Raw genomic sequence first — 18059 nt, 5'->3', positions numbered from 1 at the left:
TGCATAATTTTCTTTGAGTTTTACAGATGTGATTTCACACTCTCTAACATTTTAGTTCTAATCCTGCATATGGGATTTTGAAGAATCTGAATGCTCTTTAGTTTCGTGAAATATTTCACTTATTGGTGTGCCATGGATTGTCTTTCTTTCTGTCCTTGTGCATTGGTTAATGTTGAAACTATCATTTGTATTCAGCTAATCTCTTGAGGAAGGGAATTGATATTTGGAAGACATTATAGCCAGGAATTGTAAGATAAGCCTCTGTCTCAAAAATTAGATTTCAGCTTGCTCATTTATTTCCTGTCTACCTCATAAAACAGAAAGAAAGAGAGTCCCTTTAAGGGAAAAAAAGTTAATATTACCAACTAGTTTCATGATCTGTCTGTAACTATATATGTATATTACTGGAACTTATAGAAAATGACAGAGCAGGTGATGAGGCCATGCTCTTTGACTTATAGTGAGTATTCAGAACCATCAATATTTTCTTCATTAGGAATCGATTGTTGAGGCAGACCAAGAACAATATTTACTTTTTCTAAAGGATTTTTTTGTAAGATGTCTTAATGAGTTAGCTAAAGAAGAAATGTCGTTTATCTAAACCTGAATTCTGTTAGTGAGTAACTTGAGCTAGTAAGAATCCCAGTAGAAAATAAATTTTACAGGATTAGGACAGCTACTGAATTGAAAATGATTTAACCCGTAAATTAAAATACTATATAAGTATCTTTTTAGCATTGTAGGAATAGGGGAAATGGCTATTTGGAATTTTCCTTTAAAAATATGTAGATGTTCTTAAGATAGGTAAAAATAATGACCATTTTAATGGTTGCATTTCAGTTTATGGCGAGGGAAACACCATTCTGAGTCAGAAAAAACATTTTGCTACTAGTCTTGATCCCAAGGGCCAAGGTAAAGTAACAAGGGTGTTCAGTTACAGTGTTAAGATCTAGCCTGTAGTTGTTTCCTATTATGTGAGGCTGACCTGTCTTGACCTTAGTTATAAAGTGCCTGCTATAAATTTGGTCCTTGATTAATGTTTTATTAGCATAGATAACATAGAGATCCCCCACACAAGTAAACCACAATGTGAGGTTCATCTGTGTAAGATGATTATCGTGAACAAATCAGTTGCTGAGACTGAGTTGTAAGTAGCTGCTACCTAGTAGTTATTCAGCTTGTCCAGGTCAAGCTTTCAGAGAGCATTCTAACTGCAAACTGTTTGGAATTGACTATTTTCTTTGAAAAACCTGCGGTGCCCATCACAGACAGATGGAATCACTCCCCCACCTCCATAAACAACATCAGTAACTTATAGTCTAGCCTTAGCAGCGTCGTCTCAGAGCCAAACGATCCCTTGAAGACTGAAAAGTGTGGTTTTGGTTAGCAGAAAATATCTAAGCAATTGTTACTTCATTTCATTTCTGACTTGTAGCAGAGTTGTTGTTTTAAAAAACGGGAACGTAACTTTTATTATGGGGAAGAAGAGAAGGGATTACTTTCTCAAAAGTGGCTCCTTTTATCTATCTCCATTTTCCTTCGTTGCTGTTTATAGAAGCCTTTAAAGTTATTGCCGAATTGGTCATTGCAGTGCTTTGTGGCTTTTCAGCATTCACCAAAGTGGAACTACTATCCCTCATATGACATGAACTGTATTCCAGAACTCTTTTCTCTCTTTATGCAGATTGCATGTTATTTTTCTTATGCATATACTAACGCTTACACTAAAACATTTCAGGCTGTCTACCTTATTGTATTTGTTATTATTTTATATAATTTTGCCGTAACATTGTGATCTCAAAAACTCCAAAATTTGAAATCTTTTAGTTAAATCTTAAAATGGAAATAGCTGAATGATACTGATTTAGACTTCAACTGCAAAACTGTATAGTAAAAGTTGAATTTTTAAATTATTTCTGTAACTACTCAAAAAAAGAAAGCAGGGTAGTTGTACAAGGGACAGAACCAATTTCAGCTAGTCACGAAGGATGTCTGTGGGGTACCATGGCATGTGGAGTGGTAAAATAAATAAAATAAAATTAAGAACTGGAAGAACTGCCTGTAATCCGTGGAATCACAAAATTGCTGTTGTCTGCTGCCTTGGTGGAGAAAGTCTTGGTCATCCTATAAGATTTGTAAACCAGGGTTTTGTTCCCAATGTTTATTACTTGTTTGCTTGTTTTTTTAATAATGAGACCAGAGGATATTCCAGTTTGAATTGTGTTCTACTGTTTTTGTTTATCAGGAAATAATACATGTGAAAAATCTTTCTGGAAGAGAAAGATGTCTAGAAGAAGAGATCTATATCTCTTCTTATACTTCCTTTCAAATGTGTTCTTTGCTTTTATGTGAAAGGTATGAATGTTCCCCTCTCTCTCACAGCAGTTGAAAGTTTTATGTTTAGGCTTGCCATGTTTTGGCTAGGATTCCCAGAACAGAAATATGTGCAGAAAGTTTGCCCCTGGGACTCATAAGATCTACAGTGTATGCACTGCATTCAGAATGTGTTGGTCTGAACTTCATCATGTTCAGAAGTAACTAATGTGTTACACATATAGTTGCTCTCAGGCTTTCCGGATAGCTTGGGTCCACTGCACATGTATAGCAGAATTGATTTGTTAGTACCTGGTGAAATTTTGAATCCTGAACTGAAAAAAATCTCTAAATGGGAGAGTGGTAGGTGAAAATACAGAATTCTAAACCTAACTAAAACATGACTGAAGTCTTTCAAAGACCAGGTTACAAACATATCAGAAAAACTCCCAAACAAACAAACAGCTGTTTGAAAAGCCAGGAAGGTACAGAATGTAAGTGGAACACTATAGGAGCAGGTATTGTAAAATAACCTCTTGCTGTGCATGAAAATTAATGTTAATTTCAGTACATTGCTACATTGAAAATGAATCTGTTTTTAATAAAAATGAGCAAGTATTGTTCGCTGTTTTTGTAATGTCTGGGAATACTATTAATGCTCTTTGAAACCTTAATAAAAAGGTGCCTGCACCCACTGCTTCACTGTGTACTTGGCCATCTGTGCAGCAGAAGTATAGATTGTGAAACTTTTTCCTTAGCTTGCTGAACTTTTATCAGTCTAGATTTCAGTCTTTGTGTTGCTTTTCGCCTTTGGGTTCTCCCTTTAGGGAGGGTCTGTTTTGGAGCCTCAGTCTGAGATCTTACTGAGGAGGGAATTTGTTCACCAGAGCCATGGTTTAGATGTTATTTGGTTCACTGTCGTAGCTGATCCTCTCCTTTGGACACTTCCACACTGTCCAGACAGATTCTTTTTTACATCCTGAAACTAATTATGTTTCCTCCTTAGGCAGGAGATGGTCAAGCTATTATTTCTGAACTGAAAAGACACGCAGCTTTATTTTACTTCCTTGTGTGTACAAATGTCTCTTTTGTTAGACTCTTATTTCCTCTGCTTGACTAGTTCACAGAGCAAAGGAGTTGTCTGGTAAGGTTAAAACTCTCTCCTGTCGCTTTGATTCATTAGCACACTTAAGTGTGAAACATCTCTTATACTGGACCTTGTTTTCTGTATCAGTCAGTGCACTAACAAATGTACTCGAGCTTGAGACTGGGCATGACAATTATTATCCCCTTTGGGGTGATAATGGGTTTGGCATGGCAGGGGTTGAGGGATCAGTCTCCTAAGCATGCTGCAGCAATTATTCTTTCCGATTTTCAGTTCAAGAGACTCTTGAAGATGCTTAGTTTTAATTTTCTCAAGCATAGCATTCTTGATCATACAAAGAATTGAGTGCTATGTTCTATACATGTATTTTTATTCATTTATAAATGAATTTTCAGACAGCACTTGCTTTAGAAAACTGCTGCATAAAGTTTGGCTGAAACATAATCTCATTAAAGAAGCAGTATGCATGTATATACAATTTCTTCTCCTTTGCCTTTTCAAATTCTTAACCAAAATAAGCAAACCAAAAGTTAAGGATTCACAAGTGTATCGAGGAGAAGCAGAACGAATGGAGTTTGTTTTTCTGTAGCTTTATCTCCATCCTAGATTCTCTGTTTAATGAACAATGAAATGTAATCAAAATTCTCCTGCTGCATCAGGGGATTCTTGTCCTGTGTTGGATTTTCTGTTATGGTTTCCAGTGCGACTGAAACCAGGTTTTTTTAGGGAGACTTGTGAGGTTTTTTTGTCTTCTGTTGGATATAAAACTTGTATAAAATTAGTATTTTTGAGAAACTCTAGTCTTCTATTGAAAAAATGTTTGAATTATTCAATTAATTCAAAAATTGCTGGCAGAAGGAGGAAGGTAAACACCATCTCCTTAGCAAGTAAAAAATCCACCAACCGACTAAAAATAACACATAACATCTCAATACATAACATCCAGTAGAATAAAATCTGGAATGTTCCAATCATCTGTATTTGTATAGCATTTTTTTTCCAAAAGGAACTGTACTAAGAAAATTTCAACATATGCCACCTGCTGTTCCTTTTCTTAAATTATATGTATTACTTTTGACTGGTCATAGATGCAAATATTTTTTAATATTGAAATAGTTGGCAGTCAAACTGGTTGGTCAATTACTTGCACACTTTCCTAATGGAAAATAGGGGACAGATGTAGGCTGCCCCATTCAATTGCCTTTCACTTGCAATGGTGCGGTCATTCTCAAGGAATGAATGTCAGAGAATGTGTTGCCATAGGAGCAACTACCGTGATGGAAAATAGTTAGAAAAATACAGCTACTAATGAAAAACTGGATGATAACTGACAGACTTAAGCTGTGTGCATAATTGACCAAAAAAGGCTCAGGAAAAAAATGATAAATGTAGTCACGTCCAAACTAGAATTGATTGTTACAAGTCTGCTCCCCTTATTTGCAGCTTCCTTGCCCTGAGAGTCTGATAACACCTTAGGCTTGATTTGTAAAAGAAAAAAAAAAGTGTTTTCCCCACTTCCTTGCTTTTTTTTTTTTTTTAGGATTGTTGGTGATTTATTTTTTTAGAGGTTTTATGTTGTTGTTTAGGTTTCATAGCCAAAGCAGCTTTGCTAGTGTGTGAATTTGACCTGCAGGAGATCATTAGGCTAGACTTTAAACAACATTTTAAATGTGCTGAAAATCAGAAATTGTAGCCTGGATGTGTTTCAGTGATGGTTAAGTGACTGGAAGTGGGGTTCATAACACTATGTGTATGTGTGCGCACTAAGCTATAGTGTGACATGCACAGCCATCCCTAAGACAGTTTTTTATTTTGCTGAGTTTTATTTGATCATCTATGCATGGATTTAAATTGCATAATTTTTGTGTAACTGGAAACATATGATCTTTGCTGCAACTTAATGTGTAAGCAGAGCTTTTTTGGGAGAACTGTGTCTTAATGATTAAAAATTAATGTGAGCTTTTATTGCTGGAGATGCTAGTAACTTTGGAGGTTATGTGACGAAGACAGGGTTTGCTTGTGAGATGTCATTAATTTGCTGGGTCTATGAAAAAGCAAAATCATGTAACACTTAAGTGCCTGGAAATTCTTTAATTTTCATTTAAATAGAAAGTTTTTTGTAATATCTGCTTTAAAACAATAAATTAATGTTGGAATAATGAGAAAGTATTTGTACTGCACTCTGTGTGTGAACATGTATTGTAATATTGCTGTGTGATAGAAGATTATCAGAAATCATCTGTTGCACTGCCCTGTAGTCTCTCTTAGAATGTGAACACAACCTTGTGTTGGTTCTCACTAGGCTCTGACATGTACTAAGTGGCCGTCCTAGATAGAAAAGATTGGATTGGTCTGTCTAGCACTGTTTGGGTTTTTGTTGTTGTTTTTCCCTATTTTAAGAGGGTAAATACGTTCAGACTTCAGGCTTTATGACTTTATGGGCTTGTCTGTATTTTTTGATGATTGAATAGTGCATCTGTAAAGTATCTGTGCTCTGCAAAGAAATTGTAAAACTTCCTTGCAGCAGTGATTCCGACACTTAGCGCACTGAGCAGTCAGGTCTCATAAAAGACGATGTGTATCCATGTAGAACATATCTCCTTTTGAAATAAGAGAATCTCTTACATACTAGGTTTACAAGGAATGCAAGTAGGAAAGCTTACCTTTATCCTCCTTTCTTGGCTTCGGAGTTCTCTTTTGTGGTAGTGTCTGGAACATACATAATCTCACCCTGTAGTATTTTATGAGAGATTTATGCCTAAACAACTGTTGTAAATGTTACCTGTAAAGCTTTTTCCCTACTTTGACTAAAATTGATATTTGTTGTACATCAGCCATACTAACCCAAAATTCATCCATCTGTTGCTTTCTTTGCTTTGCACATATTTTTCTGGTTCATTTTGCCTTTTTACTTCTTTTAGTTGTTGACTTTCTACTTGATCATCATTCTGCATTCAACAGCCATAAATTGGAGTAAGATGATTTCTTGCTTTGTGTCTCATAGTTTTCTCTTCCAGTATAACAATAAACATCAGAGTATATTGTGTATTTGGCTGAAACTCCTTCTTTCAGTGGTTTAGCACTTCATTCCTGACCCAGCAAAGAATGCAAGTATATATTTAACTTCCAGCACGAGATCTATCCCCTTGCTTATTTTTATTAGGCTGTCCATCTTTTCGAAGTTGATCACATGTTTTTAAATATTTTAGTCCAGAAAGAAAGTGCTTAGGCATAGGAAGGAAAGTCTGTTTGAGCTCTTGAATCTAGTGTGCACTGAAAGCAGAAGAGGAGGCCTGGAATAGTGTCTTTACCCTCATAGGTATTATGGTCTAGCTTCTACAGAACATGTCCATCCATGCTTCATCCACACTCTTCTCATGTTAAAGGTCAGAAAAAAATCTAAAGTCAGTAACTTGTCATAAATAAAGCCAAACCTGAAGGGAGGAAGAATGTAAATCACCACATTCAACAACATTTTGGTGTGTAGAAACACCAGGGGAAAAAAAAAAGACAACTGAGATAGTAGTACAAGGCAACTATGGTCCATGGGTCTGCATACAGAAATTATGGAGCACAGTCAAGAAGGAAATTATTAGGCTTATGTTTATCTTTCAGCTTGGGTGTGCGTGCTTTGACAAAGGCAAGAAATTCAATTAACCTGTTTGTTTAATCAAAGACATGAAGAGCTCTCCTTTTGCTGTGAAAAAAACGTGTATGAAGAGGTGATTTGGACAGATATTTTTAATTTAACAGAAGAAGAACTAATATGATGTGGTTGCTGGAATGAAAAAAAGGGTGAATGCAGGCAAGAAATAGTTGTAGAGATTTTTTTGGTTGGTTTTGTTCTGTTTGGGTTTTTTTTGTTTCTTTTTTTCTTTGTTTAAATTGACACTCATTACCTTGTTATAGAACTTCTTTATAGGGGAATATGGTGTAAAGTATCTTCAAATCTTAAAAAATTAAGTTGGAGCATCTTCCTGTGAGGTTATTCTGTAACTCAAGCAGAAGGTACAGGCTTGATGGACAAATGAAATAATTTTTGGGAAAATGTGCATGATAAATGCTGTGTAGGAGGCCAGAACAACCACACTTGTATGTACAAGATGTGTTGTATGTAGCTTGGAGTTGAACTAATACTTTTGCAGGAGGCAGATTCTTGTCCTTGCCTCAGCAGAGGTCTGCTCAGCTGGAAGCAGTTGTTTCTATTGCAGGCAGTGAGCTGCACTTAAACATTTCTGTTCAGAGTTTTGCTTGCCTCAAATGGAAAAGGCCAAGGTTACCAAAATTAGTGCTTAGAAGCAGATCATTAAAACCTCATTTTAGACATATGAGCGGAGGTGTCTTCATTTATAGAGATGCTGGGAGCTTGTATTTGCCTTTGATTTTTTTTAATGATGGCTGTAGATTCCTCGGTTGTATCACGCCATCATTACATTTATGAATAGATAATTATTTAGTTAGCTAAGTTCCACGCTTAGAGGTACTTTCAAACTAGAAATCTGAGCGGCATGCTGTGTATGTGGATACTGTTCTCGTAAAGAGTATCCAAACTGACCTAGATAATGATATGATTTGAATTGCTGGGAGAAACTTAGTCTAACTATATGCAGTATTTGGAAGAGTGACTGAAAAGAATGATTAAAATTTGAAGTTCTTGAATGTACATAATGGTGAAGGCAGCTGTCATGTAGTGCACACCGGTAACTTATTTCATGTAGGCTTCATTTTATGAGTAAATAATTTTTATCCTCACCTTCTTTAATTGCTGAAGTTTGCTATTTGCAAGAAGGGAAGTAATTGTATAATAATTGATACCTAATAATATGAAGCATTTTCTTTTTTTCTGAGGACACCTTGAAGTGCTTATGCTAACCTTGGACAATCCCTAGTTGTTAGCCGTAAGACTTCTTTGTTGCCAAAATGGCAAATTCCACCAGGATTTATCTGCAAAATCACATGCAAGTTCTGTCTAGGTACCCTAGCCCTTTATGAAATATCATAGAGAAAATGAGGAAAGTGGGATTAGTAAGGAGAGGTCGGGATGACAGAAGTGACAACTGATCTGTAGGAGACCAAGCTCTTTCTGATACTCGAAAGCTATTTGTTTTTACTAGGTACACTTCTAGTCTGTTTTGAGAATGTTGTTCCTACATAACGGAATGTAGTTATTTGCTTTCTTTGGAACAATTCCATCATCTCTGCAAATGCATAGGAATTACCAGGGTACTGGCCTGCTTACTGGTTTAGTAGATAAAAAGGAAAATTCATGTTGTAAATCATTAAAACCAGTTACTAGATAGGGTGCTCTCTGGAACAGATGGAAAAAAGAGGAGCTTTTGGAGGATAATTAGTATTTTTTGAAGTCCAATCAGGTTAGCAGTAGATATTTGTATTGACAAACTTGATGAAAACAATGGGATATTATGCAACTGTGTTAAATGTAAATCATAAGGCATGATATTGTAATACATGAGTATTTATGATCACTAATAGTTCTTAGTTCAATTAAAAATATTATTTTCAATGCTTATGTGACAGATTTGAATGTGCTACTGGGGATCTTGGAGAAAGAGGGGAATAAAATGTTTGGGATCTACTCAGAATATGAAACTGGATATGTGGAGTTTGTTGTTACTGGTTTATTAGCAGAGATTTATTTTTAGCTGAACTTAATAGTAAATGGACATTAATGTAAGAGAGAAGTTTGAGGTTTAGTCTTTTCAGTGTATGAGCAACGCCTTCTTAACTAGTTTATTTTCCTGATTTTTTTGAAGTTGTGAAGATTATGAAATCAATGTTACAGTATTGTAGCAACGTTAGTTCTGCAAGTTTTTGAAAGTAAAAGTTTGTCACTAAAGTATGGAGATAAACGGTCCAAACTGTATGTTGATCAACAGCTACTTCCATTGGAAAAGTGACTGAAAATAGAAAAAAGTGAAAAAAAAAAAAAGTGATTCTAAGATAGTGACTTCTATACAAGAATCCTCAAATAGAAGGTGAAGTCATGCTTCAAATAATGAGTTGTGCATATTTCTTTTTTTTTCTCAAGACTTCATCCATGGGGAGACAGTAATCCAGTGACTTAAATTCATAGTCACATGGCCTCATCTAGCTGTTATGCCGTAGTTTTCCCAGCCTTGTAATGAGAGATGCACAGAACAAAGATATTTTTCTGCCCCTGGATTCCTTCTCATTGTAGTAGATTTTTGACCTGCAAGCTACTGTGGAATCATGAATAGCATGGAAAAACAGACACCAGAGCATTGATGATCGTACTATCAAAATTCAGATGGAGACAGGTGGAGCCTTGTTCAGATAAATAAGTAGACTGTTTAAAATTGTTGAAATATGCCTTAGCTTGTATGCACAAGGCAAACAGGTGATTTTATGTTCTGATACTCCTTTCTACATTTGCAGCTGAAAACATAAAAAAAAAAGCTTAAACACCAGATATTTTGAAAGGCTAGACAGTAGAGCAGGTAATGAAGTTATCTTTGGGTGAACCTATGGAAATGGGCATCTTCTAAACCAGCATAGCTCCTGTATAGCCAGTTTTAACTTTATGAATCCCAATGTAACTAATTAAAAAGGAAATGGTTTCGGTAACAATATGTGAACTCACAGAATAATTGGGTTATAATTCAGTCTGTCAGCTCTGCTGCCATTCATAAACTCAGGGTTTATGAAAGCCTCAGAAATCTCAGACTGAATTACAGCTTTTTTTCTGTACATAACCTGGAACAATGTATATCTTAGCATTTAATTTGTGAGACTGAGGATGTTTTATAATCTTGAAAATATTACTTAAATGTATACTTACCATAAAATTCCAATTTACTCTTCAAGGAAAAAAAACTGTACTGCAGTGCAATTCAGAATTTTTTTTTTTTAGTCTTTACATTAGGCCTTTCATTGTGGATGTTTATATGCATAAACTGCCTGCTTTTCTTTATCTTGTGTTGTGTGCATGTGAAAGATTTCTTACATATCTGTATTTCAGGTAAAACAAATGAATGTCTAGAGTGCTTACATTTTGGTTTATACTTAGTTTGGTTTACTATTGAGATACAATTTTACTAGTTGCCAGAAAATTACCCTTCAACCTTATTTATACAGTTTTCTTAAGACAATAAAGTCAGTTATGGAACAGAACTCAAAATATTTGTGTATATACTGTGTATACAGATTCTTATTTTAGGACTTCATTCTCTCAAGGCAATTCTTAAATATTTATTAATATTTAAATATTCTTAAATATAAAAATTCTTTCTCTGTCTTCAGATTGCTGAGTCAAACCATGAAGGACCATTTGGTAAGAGTGGCCAATGAAGCAGAGTTTATCTTGAGCAGACAAAGAGCAGAGGATATTAACCGCCATGCTGAATTTGAGGTAAGAAATGAAATTTTTCTAAAAGAAAAACCAAAACACCAAAGCATAACAATGTTTGAAGATTCTAGTGTATGACAGGGGCCTTTCAGGCACAAGAGGTTCCATCTTGAAAGGTGCTTTGCAGTCGTTTGATAATTTGCTACAACTTTAATGGAAAACCCAGGCTGCACCGAGCGGCTCAGAACTTGTCAGAGCCACAGTGTGTGGTGGAAGGAATTTTATTGTACAGGTCTTGCTCTTCTCCGTTCAACAAATACCACTGTATGTGTTAAAGCTGCTTAGTGTCACAGTCAAGATATAACTCTGATAAAACCACCTTTCTGAAGGTAAATGATAACAACCTTTTAAGTGCAGTACAAGAAATTACATTTTTTTTCTTTTTGTATCGTTTGTTACTTCACTTAATCCATCTCTAAAGCCATTTTCCTTGTATGTCATTTTGTTGTGGTTTTGTTTTTTAATCCACTTAAGGGATTCTAAAGTGAAATGATGATCTTCATTTTTATAGACTTGTAATAAATATACAAGGCTTTTTTTCATAATCTCTTTAGTCGCAACCTCCAATTTTGGATCTTGGTGACATCATGCATCTCCTTTCTCTGTGCTTTAATTATTGGGTTGTTTAAATGAAAACAAAGCTAAATCTCATTAAATTCACTAATATTCTGCTTAAAGGTTACTCAGTCTTTCTTCTGACACGTGATACTACTTGTGGTTGAATTTTTAAAATGAAGCATTAAGAGATCGAAGGCACGTTTGTGCTTAACTTATTTCTAAACTGTTTTTCTCTTAAATCTTTACTTGAAAAAATACTCTCCAAAGATGAAAGCATATTTGGCTTAGACAGTGCTTATGTTCTAAAGGTCATCTGAGTTGGCCCCCGGATTCCAGCTGTGAGTTGTTTAATAACATATCTGCACTTCATCTAGAGCTAGTTACCCCCTCCTGCAAACAGAGATGGTGCAAGATATCTACAGTACCATTTTGCAATGGTGAAATAGCAGGCATGTTTCATGTGTTACATCAAGCGTTTGGCGACAGTCCTGTGGAGATGAAAAGTGCATCTTTTTACTTGGTTGCCTGGTAATCATTGGAGTGGGACATGCTTTGACATCTTTTGCTCTGGATTTATGCAGAAGGTCCGTGTATGACATGGCTTAGTTGATTAGATGAACAGCCCACTTGTTTCTTGAGATGCAAACTATTCACAAGGGTGTGTGTACACATGGGAGATCCGTGTAACCGAAGGGTTCTGTCATATAAGTACACACTATCAATGCATACAGTTGTTCAGTGGCAACTTCACTGTTAGCCTTATTTCAGTCTCAGGACACCTTTTTATGATACCTGGAAGGAATTTACATTTAGCATCAACTTACATTTTTAGTATAGCTCTGAGTTTTGCAGTGACAACTCTCTAGGATAAGAGTTGTTGGCTGATACATTTTTAAGCTGATTCTGTTTTGAATCTGTGCTGTCTCAGTATGATGGCTCAAGGGGTTTAACTCATCAGATTGAACTTAAACAGAAACCATTCTACTAAAATAGCAGCAGTCTGTTTATCAAGTTTAGGTTCGTTACTGTGTTGGAAAAACCTAGATGTAGCATCGTGCCTGAGGATATGCAGCTATTGGATTTTAACAAATACTCAAATAACAAACCTAGCATCTTAGGAAGTTAGTGTTACTGATGTCTGTGGAAGACTTCAGTCAGTATTGTTTCTTTTGTGGAAGGGGGAACCATTAGTCACATTTATTCGAAACTGCATCAACAATCAGAAAATCCTGTGTACCGTGTTCCATCCATCATGGTATGATCTGGTTTTCATGTGTCCTGTCAAGTGTGCTTGACTTATTTTAGCACGGTGGTACTTTTTAGCCATGGTTTTCCTCATAGCCTCTTGAATTGATGCTCAGGGCTATAGAAAACTTGCTGTTCTTTTATGGTGTGGATCAATCACTTGACTAGACTGGAGCCATTCCATCACTTAACGAGAAGAGATCTGTGCTGTGTTGGGCTGCTGACGTGCTCTGTATTACAATCAGTAGATATGTTCCCGTTGTATGAATGGATATGGATGCCTGTGTTTTGGTCCTAATGCTCATGTCATGACACACTTACAGGCATGTAAATGGGAGGACTTGCAAAAAAGAGGAAAAGAACATTCAAAACAATTGATACAGCCTTTGTTATTGTTTATTTCTCCAGCATGAGGATGAATAAGGAAGCAGAGTAGCAGATGATGAGCCCTAGGCTAAAGATTGTTTGGCTAGCCTGACTGGTGTTGCTTGGTCACCTGCATGTGTTTCCTTGATTTGCTGCTTCATCATCCATCTATTATTGAGAAAGGAGTTGGAAGGAGGATGCTGTTCTTAGAGTCAAGAGAGACTCTTTTGGGTCCATGTGTTGAATGCAATGTCCTGTCTGCCATGGCCTATGTCTAGAAACAAGCAATTGTACAAGGAAGCAGATAAGCTATACTTTCATAAATCTGATCTTATTATATAGAGATCTGCAGCTTTGAGTCTTCCCTAACCAGAGGTCATGTCTCTAATAAGTAGTGATGTGATTTTTCTTCTCTGAATTCTTCCAGTTCTTTATAAAACTTAATATAAATATTTTGCACTAATAATGTCCTAAGACAAGGAATTTCCCTGCTGCTGTAGTTGAAGAAGGTGGGCAGATCCTGTGTGCAACAAAAAGATTAAACAATTTCTTGGAAAATAGTGCAGACTTATGGTATTTAGTCCTTAAGAATTGTATATGCAAATGCAGTTACAGTCACATTTTAAAAGCATTTTGTGGTTGTGGTAATTACTAGTTACAAAGCTGCAACTTTTTTTTAAAAAAATGGTCGAGATGAGCGTTCATGGTTGGGATCTGAAGCAAACTGCCACGTGAGCTATGATGAGAAAAGACATGAGGTTGGTTGGGCCAGGGATAAAGATCTAGAGACAGATGAAAAATGCAGCAAGAACTGTTACCCATTTAGAATTTTTATTCAGGCTTGCATTTCTGGTTTTTCAGTTTACATGTGAAATATTCCATTATAACATGGTGTTAGCAAAAATCCAGCCCTCAAATTTATTTTAAAAGGCAAGTACTGTGTTTACTGCTACCTGGTCCTAATTTTCCCATTTCTAGAAGTCACATTTTGGACAGGAGTGCACCATAGTGGTAGAACAAACTAGTAGTATAAAATTTTTGTAGAACGCTCTTTTTTCTTCTGTTTATTTTTCCTTTTCCTTTTTTTTTTATTTTAAAGGCAAGGACAGTTTTAAAATAAAAGGCAAATTCTGTTATTTGGGGCACACCGAGGCAGGAGAAAGCAGTGGGAAGCTTAGACAAGCTTTGTAATGAAGTTCTATAGTTATATGTTACTGTATAGTGTTTACTTAGCAGTGGGGTAAGGATGGTCATTTTGAAAGGAAGGAAAAACCTGGGAAAACAGCTAATACTAGGAAGGACAGTGCTGTGATGAACAACTGCACTTTAGAAACATGATGCAAGAAAGTATTTGTCATGTGACACTTGAAAAGTTGTGCAGAGTCCAATGGGGAAGGTACCACTCCTATTTGGTTCATATAGTACAGGTAGATGTTCTCCTTCAACAAATGCATTGAGAACTGTCCTCTTATTCTTATCAATTCTGTGAAACAGCCAGGAAGAGACAGAGAAGCAGCAGCAAAAGCGGCACATGTTCATTTTGCTGCATGAGGTCTGATTGAGTCTTTTTTTGCTCTGTCTCCACGTGGTGGGATGCTGAATTGGCCTCATGTGAGGCGAAAGTGTCTATACTCTTTCCATAAAGCAGGGTAACCGAAAGCACGAGAAATGTCTCTAAAGCAAGGGTGGTTTTTGCATACTGTTCCAGTTTGTGCTGTAACATTAGATTTGCAGGAAACCCCAAGTGCCTAGGTTAGATAGATTTACATTAAAAGGATTTGAAAAGAAATATTTTCTCTCCTCCCTATATCTTCTCAAGGCAATTCTGTCTTTCAGAAACTTCACATAAAGTGTCCTGAACAGCAGCAAAATCTGCATATTCTTTTCTGTGCCTAGTGGTAAGGCAGGCATCTGTCATCTTGGCTTGGCTAGTTAGAATCATAGAATCACCAGGTTGGAAGAGACCCACTGGATCATCGAGTCCAACCATTCCTATCAAACACTAAACCATTCCCCTTAGCACCTCGTCCACCCGTGCCTTAAACACCTCCAGGGAAGGTGACTCAACCACCTCCCTGGGCAGCCTGTTCCAGTGCCCAATGACCCTTTCTGGGAAGAATTTTTTCCTAATGTCCAGCCTAAACCTCCCCTGGCGGAGCTTGAGGCCATTCCCTCTTGTCCTGTCCCCTGTCACTTGGGAGAAAGGGCCAGCTCCCTCCTCTCCACAACCTCCTTTCAGGTAGTTGTAGAGAGCAATGAGGTCTCCCCTCAGCCTCCTCTTCTCCAGGCTAAACAACCCCAGCTCTCTCAGCCGCTCCTCGTAAGACCTGTTCTCCAGCCTCTTCACCAGCTTTGTTGCTCTTCTCTGGACTTGTTCCAGAGCCTCAACATCCTTCTTGTGGTGAGGGGCCCAGACCTGAACACAGGATTCAAGGAGCGGTCTCACCAGTGCCGAGTACAGAGGGAGAATAATCTCCCTGGACCTGCTGGTCACGCCGTTTCTGATCCAAGCCAAGATGCCATTGGCCTTCTTGGCCACCTGGGCACACTGCTGGATCATATTCTTTCCCTCTTTCCCTCTTTCCCTCTTTCCCTCTTTCCCTCTTTCCCTCTTTCCCTCTTTCCCTCTTTCCCTCTTTCCCTCTTTCCCTCGTGAGTCTTTATCGCCATCTGCACTGCAGACCCCTCCTTTGTCTCTGCAGTCCTGCACTCCTGAAGCTTCTTCAAACTGGAGGTGCTCAGTTTCCCTCATGGAAAATGCAGATCTCGCCCTCTTTCTAGAGGACTCTACCTTACAACTTAGCAGCATGGACCAAGACAAAAAAAGGCTTCCCCTTTAGTGCCTGGCCTCTTCCTCTTTTTAGTAGGAAATAATATAAGGATCATAACATATTAGAACAAACTGGTTATGCTGTCTTTCTTCTAAGCTAGTGTTGTAGAAAAGACAGAAAAAAATTGCTTTGAAGGTGAAGGATCAGTTGTGAGAGGTTTTCCTATGGCTGAGTATAAAGCTCACCCTTCTTCTTTATTATTCTGAGTATAAAGCTTATTCTGAGTATAAAGCTCACCCTTCTTTAGGTTTAACAAGGCCAAATGCCGGGTCCTGCACTTGGGGCACAACAACCCTTGTGCAGTGCTACAGACTGGGAGAAGTCTGTCTAGAAAGCTGCCTGGAGGAGAGGGACCTGGGGGTGTTGGTTGACAGCGACTGAATATGAGCCAGCAGTGGCCCAGGTGGCCAAGAAGGCCAATGGCATCTTGGCTTGTATCAGAAACGGTGTGACCAGCAGGTCCAGGGAGGTTCTTCTCCCTCTGGACTCGGCACTGGTGAGACGGCTCCTCGAATCCTGTGTTCATTTCTGGGCCCCTCACCACAAGAAGGATGTTGAGGCTCTGGGGTGAGTCCAGAGAAGAGCAACAAAGCTGGTGAGGGGGCTGGAGAACAGGTCTTACGAGGAGCGGCTGAGAGAGCTGGGGTTGTTTAGCCTGGAGAAGAGGAGGCTGAGGGGAGACCTCATTGCTCTCTACAACTACCTGAAAGGAGGTTGTAGAGAGGAGGGAGCTGGCCTCTTCTCCCAAGTGACAGGGGACAGGACAAGAGGGAATGGCCTCAAGCTCCGCCAGGGGAGGTTTAGGCTGGACATTAGGAAAAAATTCTTCCCAGAAAGGGTCATTGGGCACTGGAACAGGCTGCCCAGGGAGGTGGTTGAGTCACCTTCCCTGGAGGTGTTTAAGGCACGGGTGGACGAGGTGCTGAGGGATATGGTTTAGTGTTTGATAGGAACGGTTGGACTCGATGATCTGGTGGGTCTCTTCCAACCTGGTTATTCTGTGATTCTGTGATTCTGTGATTTCCTCTTTTTTTTCCCTGTCCATTTCTTCACCTGTGTTTACACTGTTACTTCTATGAATATTTACATGTATGTACACATGTAGGGATGTAACAGGGAGACCCGAGACATATTTGCCCATTTTAAAGTATGATTAAGCCTCAAAGAAGCCCAATGAAGGAATACTCTGCTCACTTCCCTTGTGAGGTGGCAGTGAAGCACGTGTTTTTAATGAATGTGGAAATGTGAGCATTGCTAACATAACTTACCACCCTTATAACTTTCAATTTTGCCCAGTGTCCCTGGGATTTATATGCATAGGTCTCTTGGGCATTTTTCCAAATCTAACCCTGAGTGTTTGGACGAGCTGAAAATCCTGAAGAGGAACTTCTTTTTGCCTGAATTTGCCTGAATTCCAACAACTAGTTTCATGCTATCAACCAGACTGCTTTCTAGACATGACCTTGAGAACTGTGGTAATTTGCACTGTCTTAGATTATGTGGCAGAGTCAGGCCTTCAAGAATAATTGGATTTGGTTTGAGAAGAGGGAGGGAATTTTGTACTCTAATTGACTTTGTTTTATAATGTATGACAGGAGGGCCCATTGCCTTGGATGTGCATCCTGTCTTAAATAAATCTCTTTGTGTATTTGTGTGTGAATATACATATTTATAGAATTCTAAATATATAAACCTGCAGGTGTTTTATGTCTGGACTCTTCAAGCATTGCAGTGTTTCATCTTTCTAGTGAAGGTTTAGTTGTTAGGTGGCACTACTGGGTTTTGACCAAAATCAATGATACTGTTATCAATGCTTGTGTAAAGTATTTTTGGTGTATATTCTTGAACGGCATTGGGGTTTTTTGTCTGGAAGATTCACATGAAGGAATAGAAAAATGGGGGAAAAGTTACTATGTAGAGCCATTCAGTGTGTTGCACATCATGAGGATGTGTTGAGGAGAAATGCATAGTGCAACCCAGAAATTTTCAGTAAACTTTCTAGAATGGATGAACAAAGATTCTTCGTTCTAAGTCTATGAGGAAAAGAGAGACATTGGTAATTTTTTTCAGGAAAATATAACCGCTGATGTAAATTACAAACTAACCTGTCCCCTCGAAGTGTCTTTTATAAAATGGCTATGTGGTGTCTCTCCCTTGAATTTTTGGTCTTATTTTTTCAAATTCATATCATACATGGGAATATAAAATGTATAAAATATAAAATTGTTGTTATTGGCTGTTTCTGTTGATTTAA

The 18059-nt window shown here is 37.8% G+C and overlaps 1 protein-coding gene across 4 annotated transcripts in view; it reads left to right on the top strand.

The window, feature by feature from the left end:
- LRBA (LPS responsive beige-like anchor protein) overlaps window positions 1-18059 on the top strand; it is a 401088-nt gene that overhangs the window by 127958 nt on the left and 255071 nt on the right. For all 4 annotated transcript variants that reach the window (XM_069855353.1, XM_069855351.1, XM_069855355.1 and 1 more), the window contains one exon: window positions 10700-10808. In XM_069855353.1, coding sequence (XP_069711454.1) covers window positions 10700-10808 — 109 coding nt within the window. The remainder of the gene's footprint in view (window positions 1-10699; window positions 10809-18059) is intronic.

Source organism: Phaenicophaeus curvirostris, chromosome 4, assembly GCF_032191515.1.
Source record: "Phaenicophaeus curvirostris isolate KB17595 chromosome 4, BPBGC_Pcur_1.0, whole genome shotgun sequence".
NCBI classification, from domain to species: Eukaryota; Metazoa; Chordata; class Aves; order Cuculiformes; family Cuculidae; genus Phaenicophaeus; species Phaenicophaeus curvirostris.
This window is presented reverse-complemented; position numbering and strand designations above follow the sequence as displayed.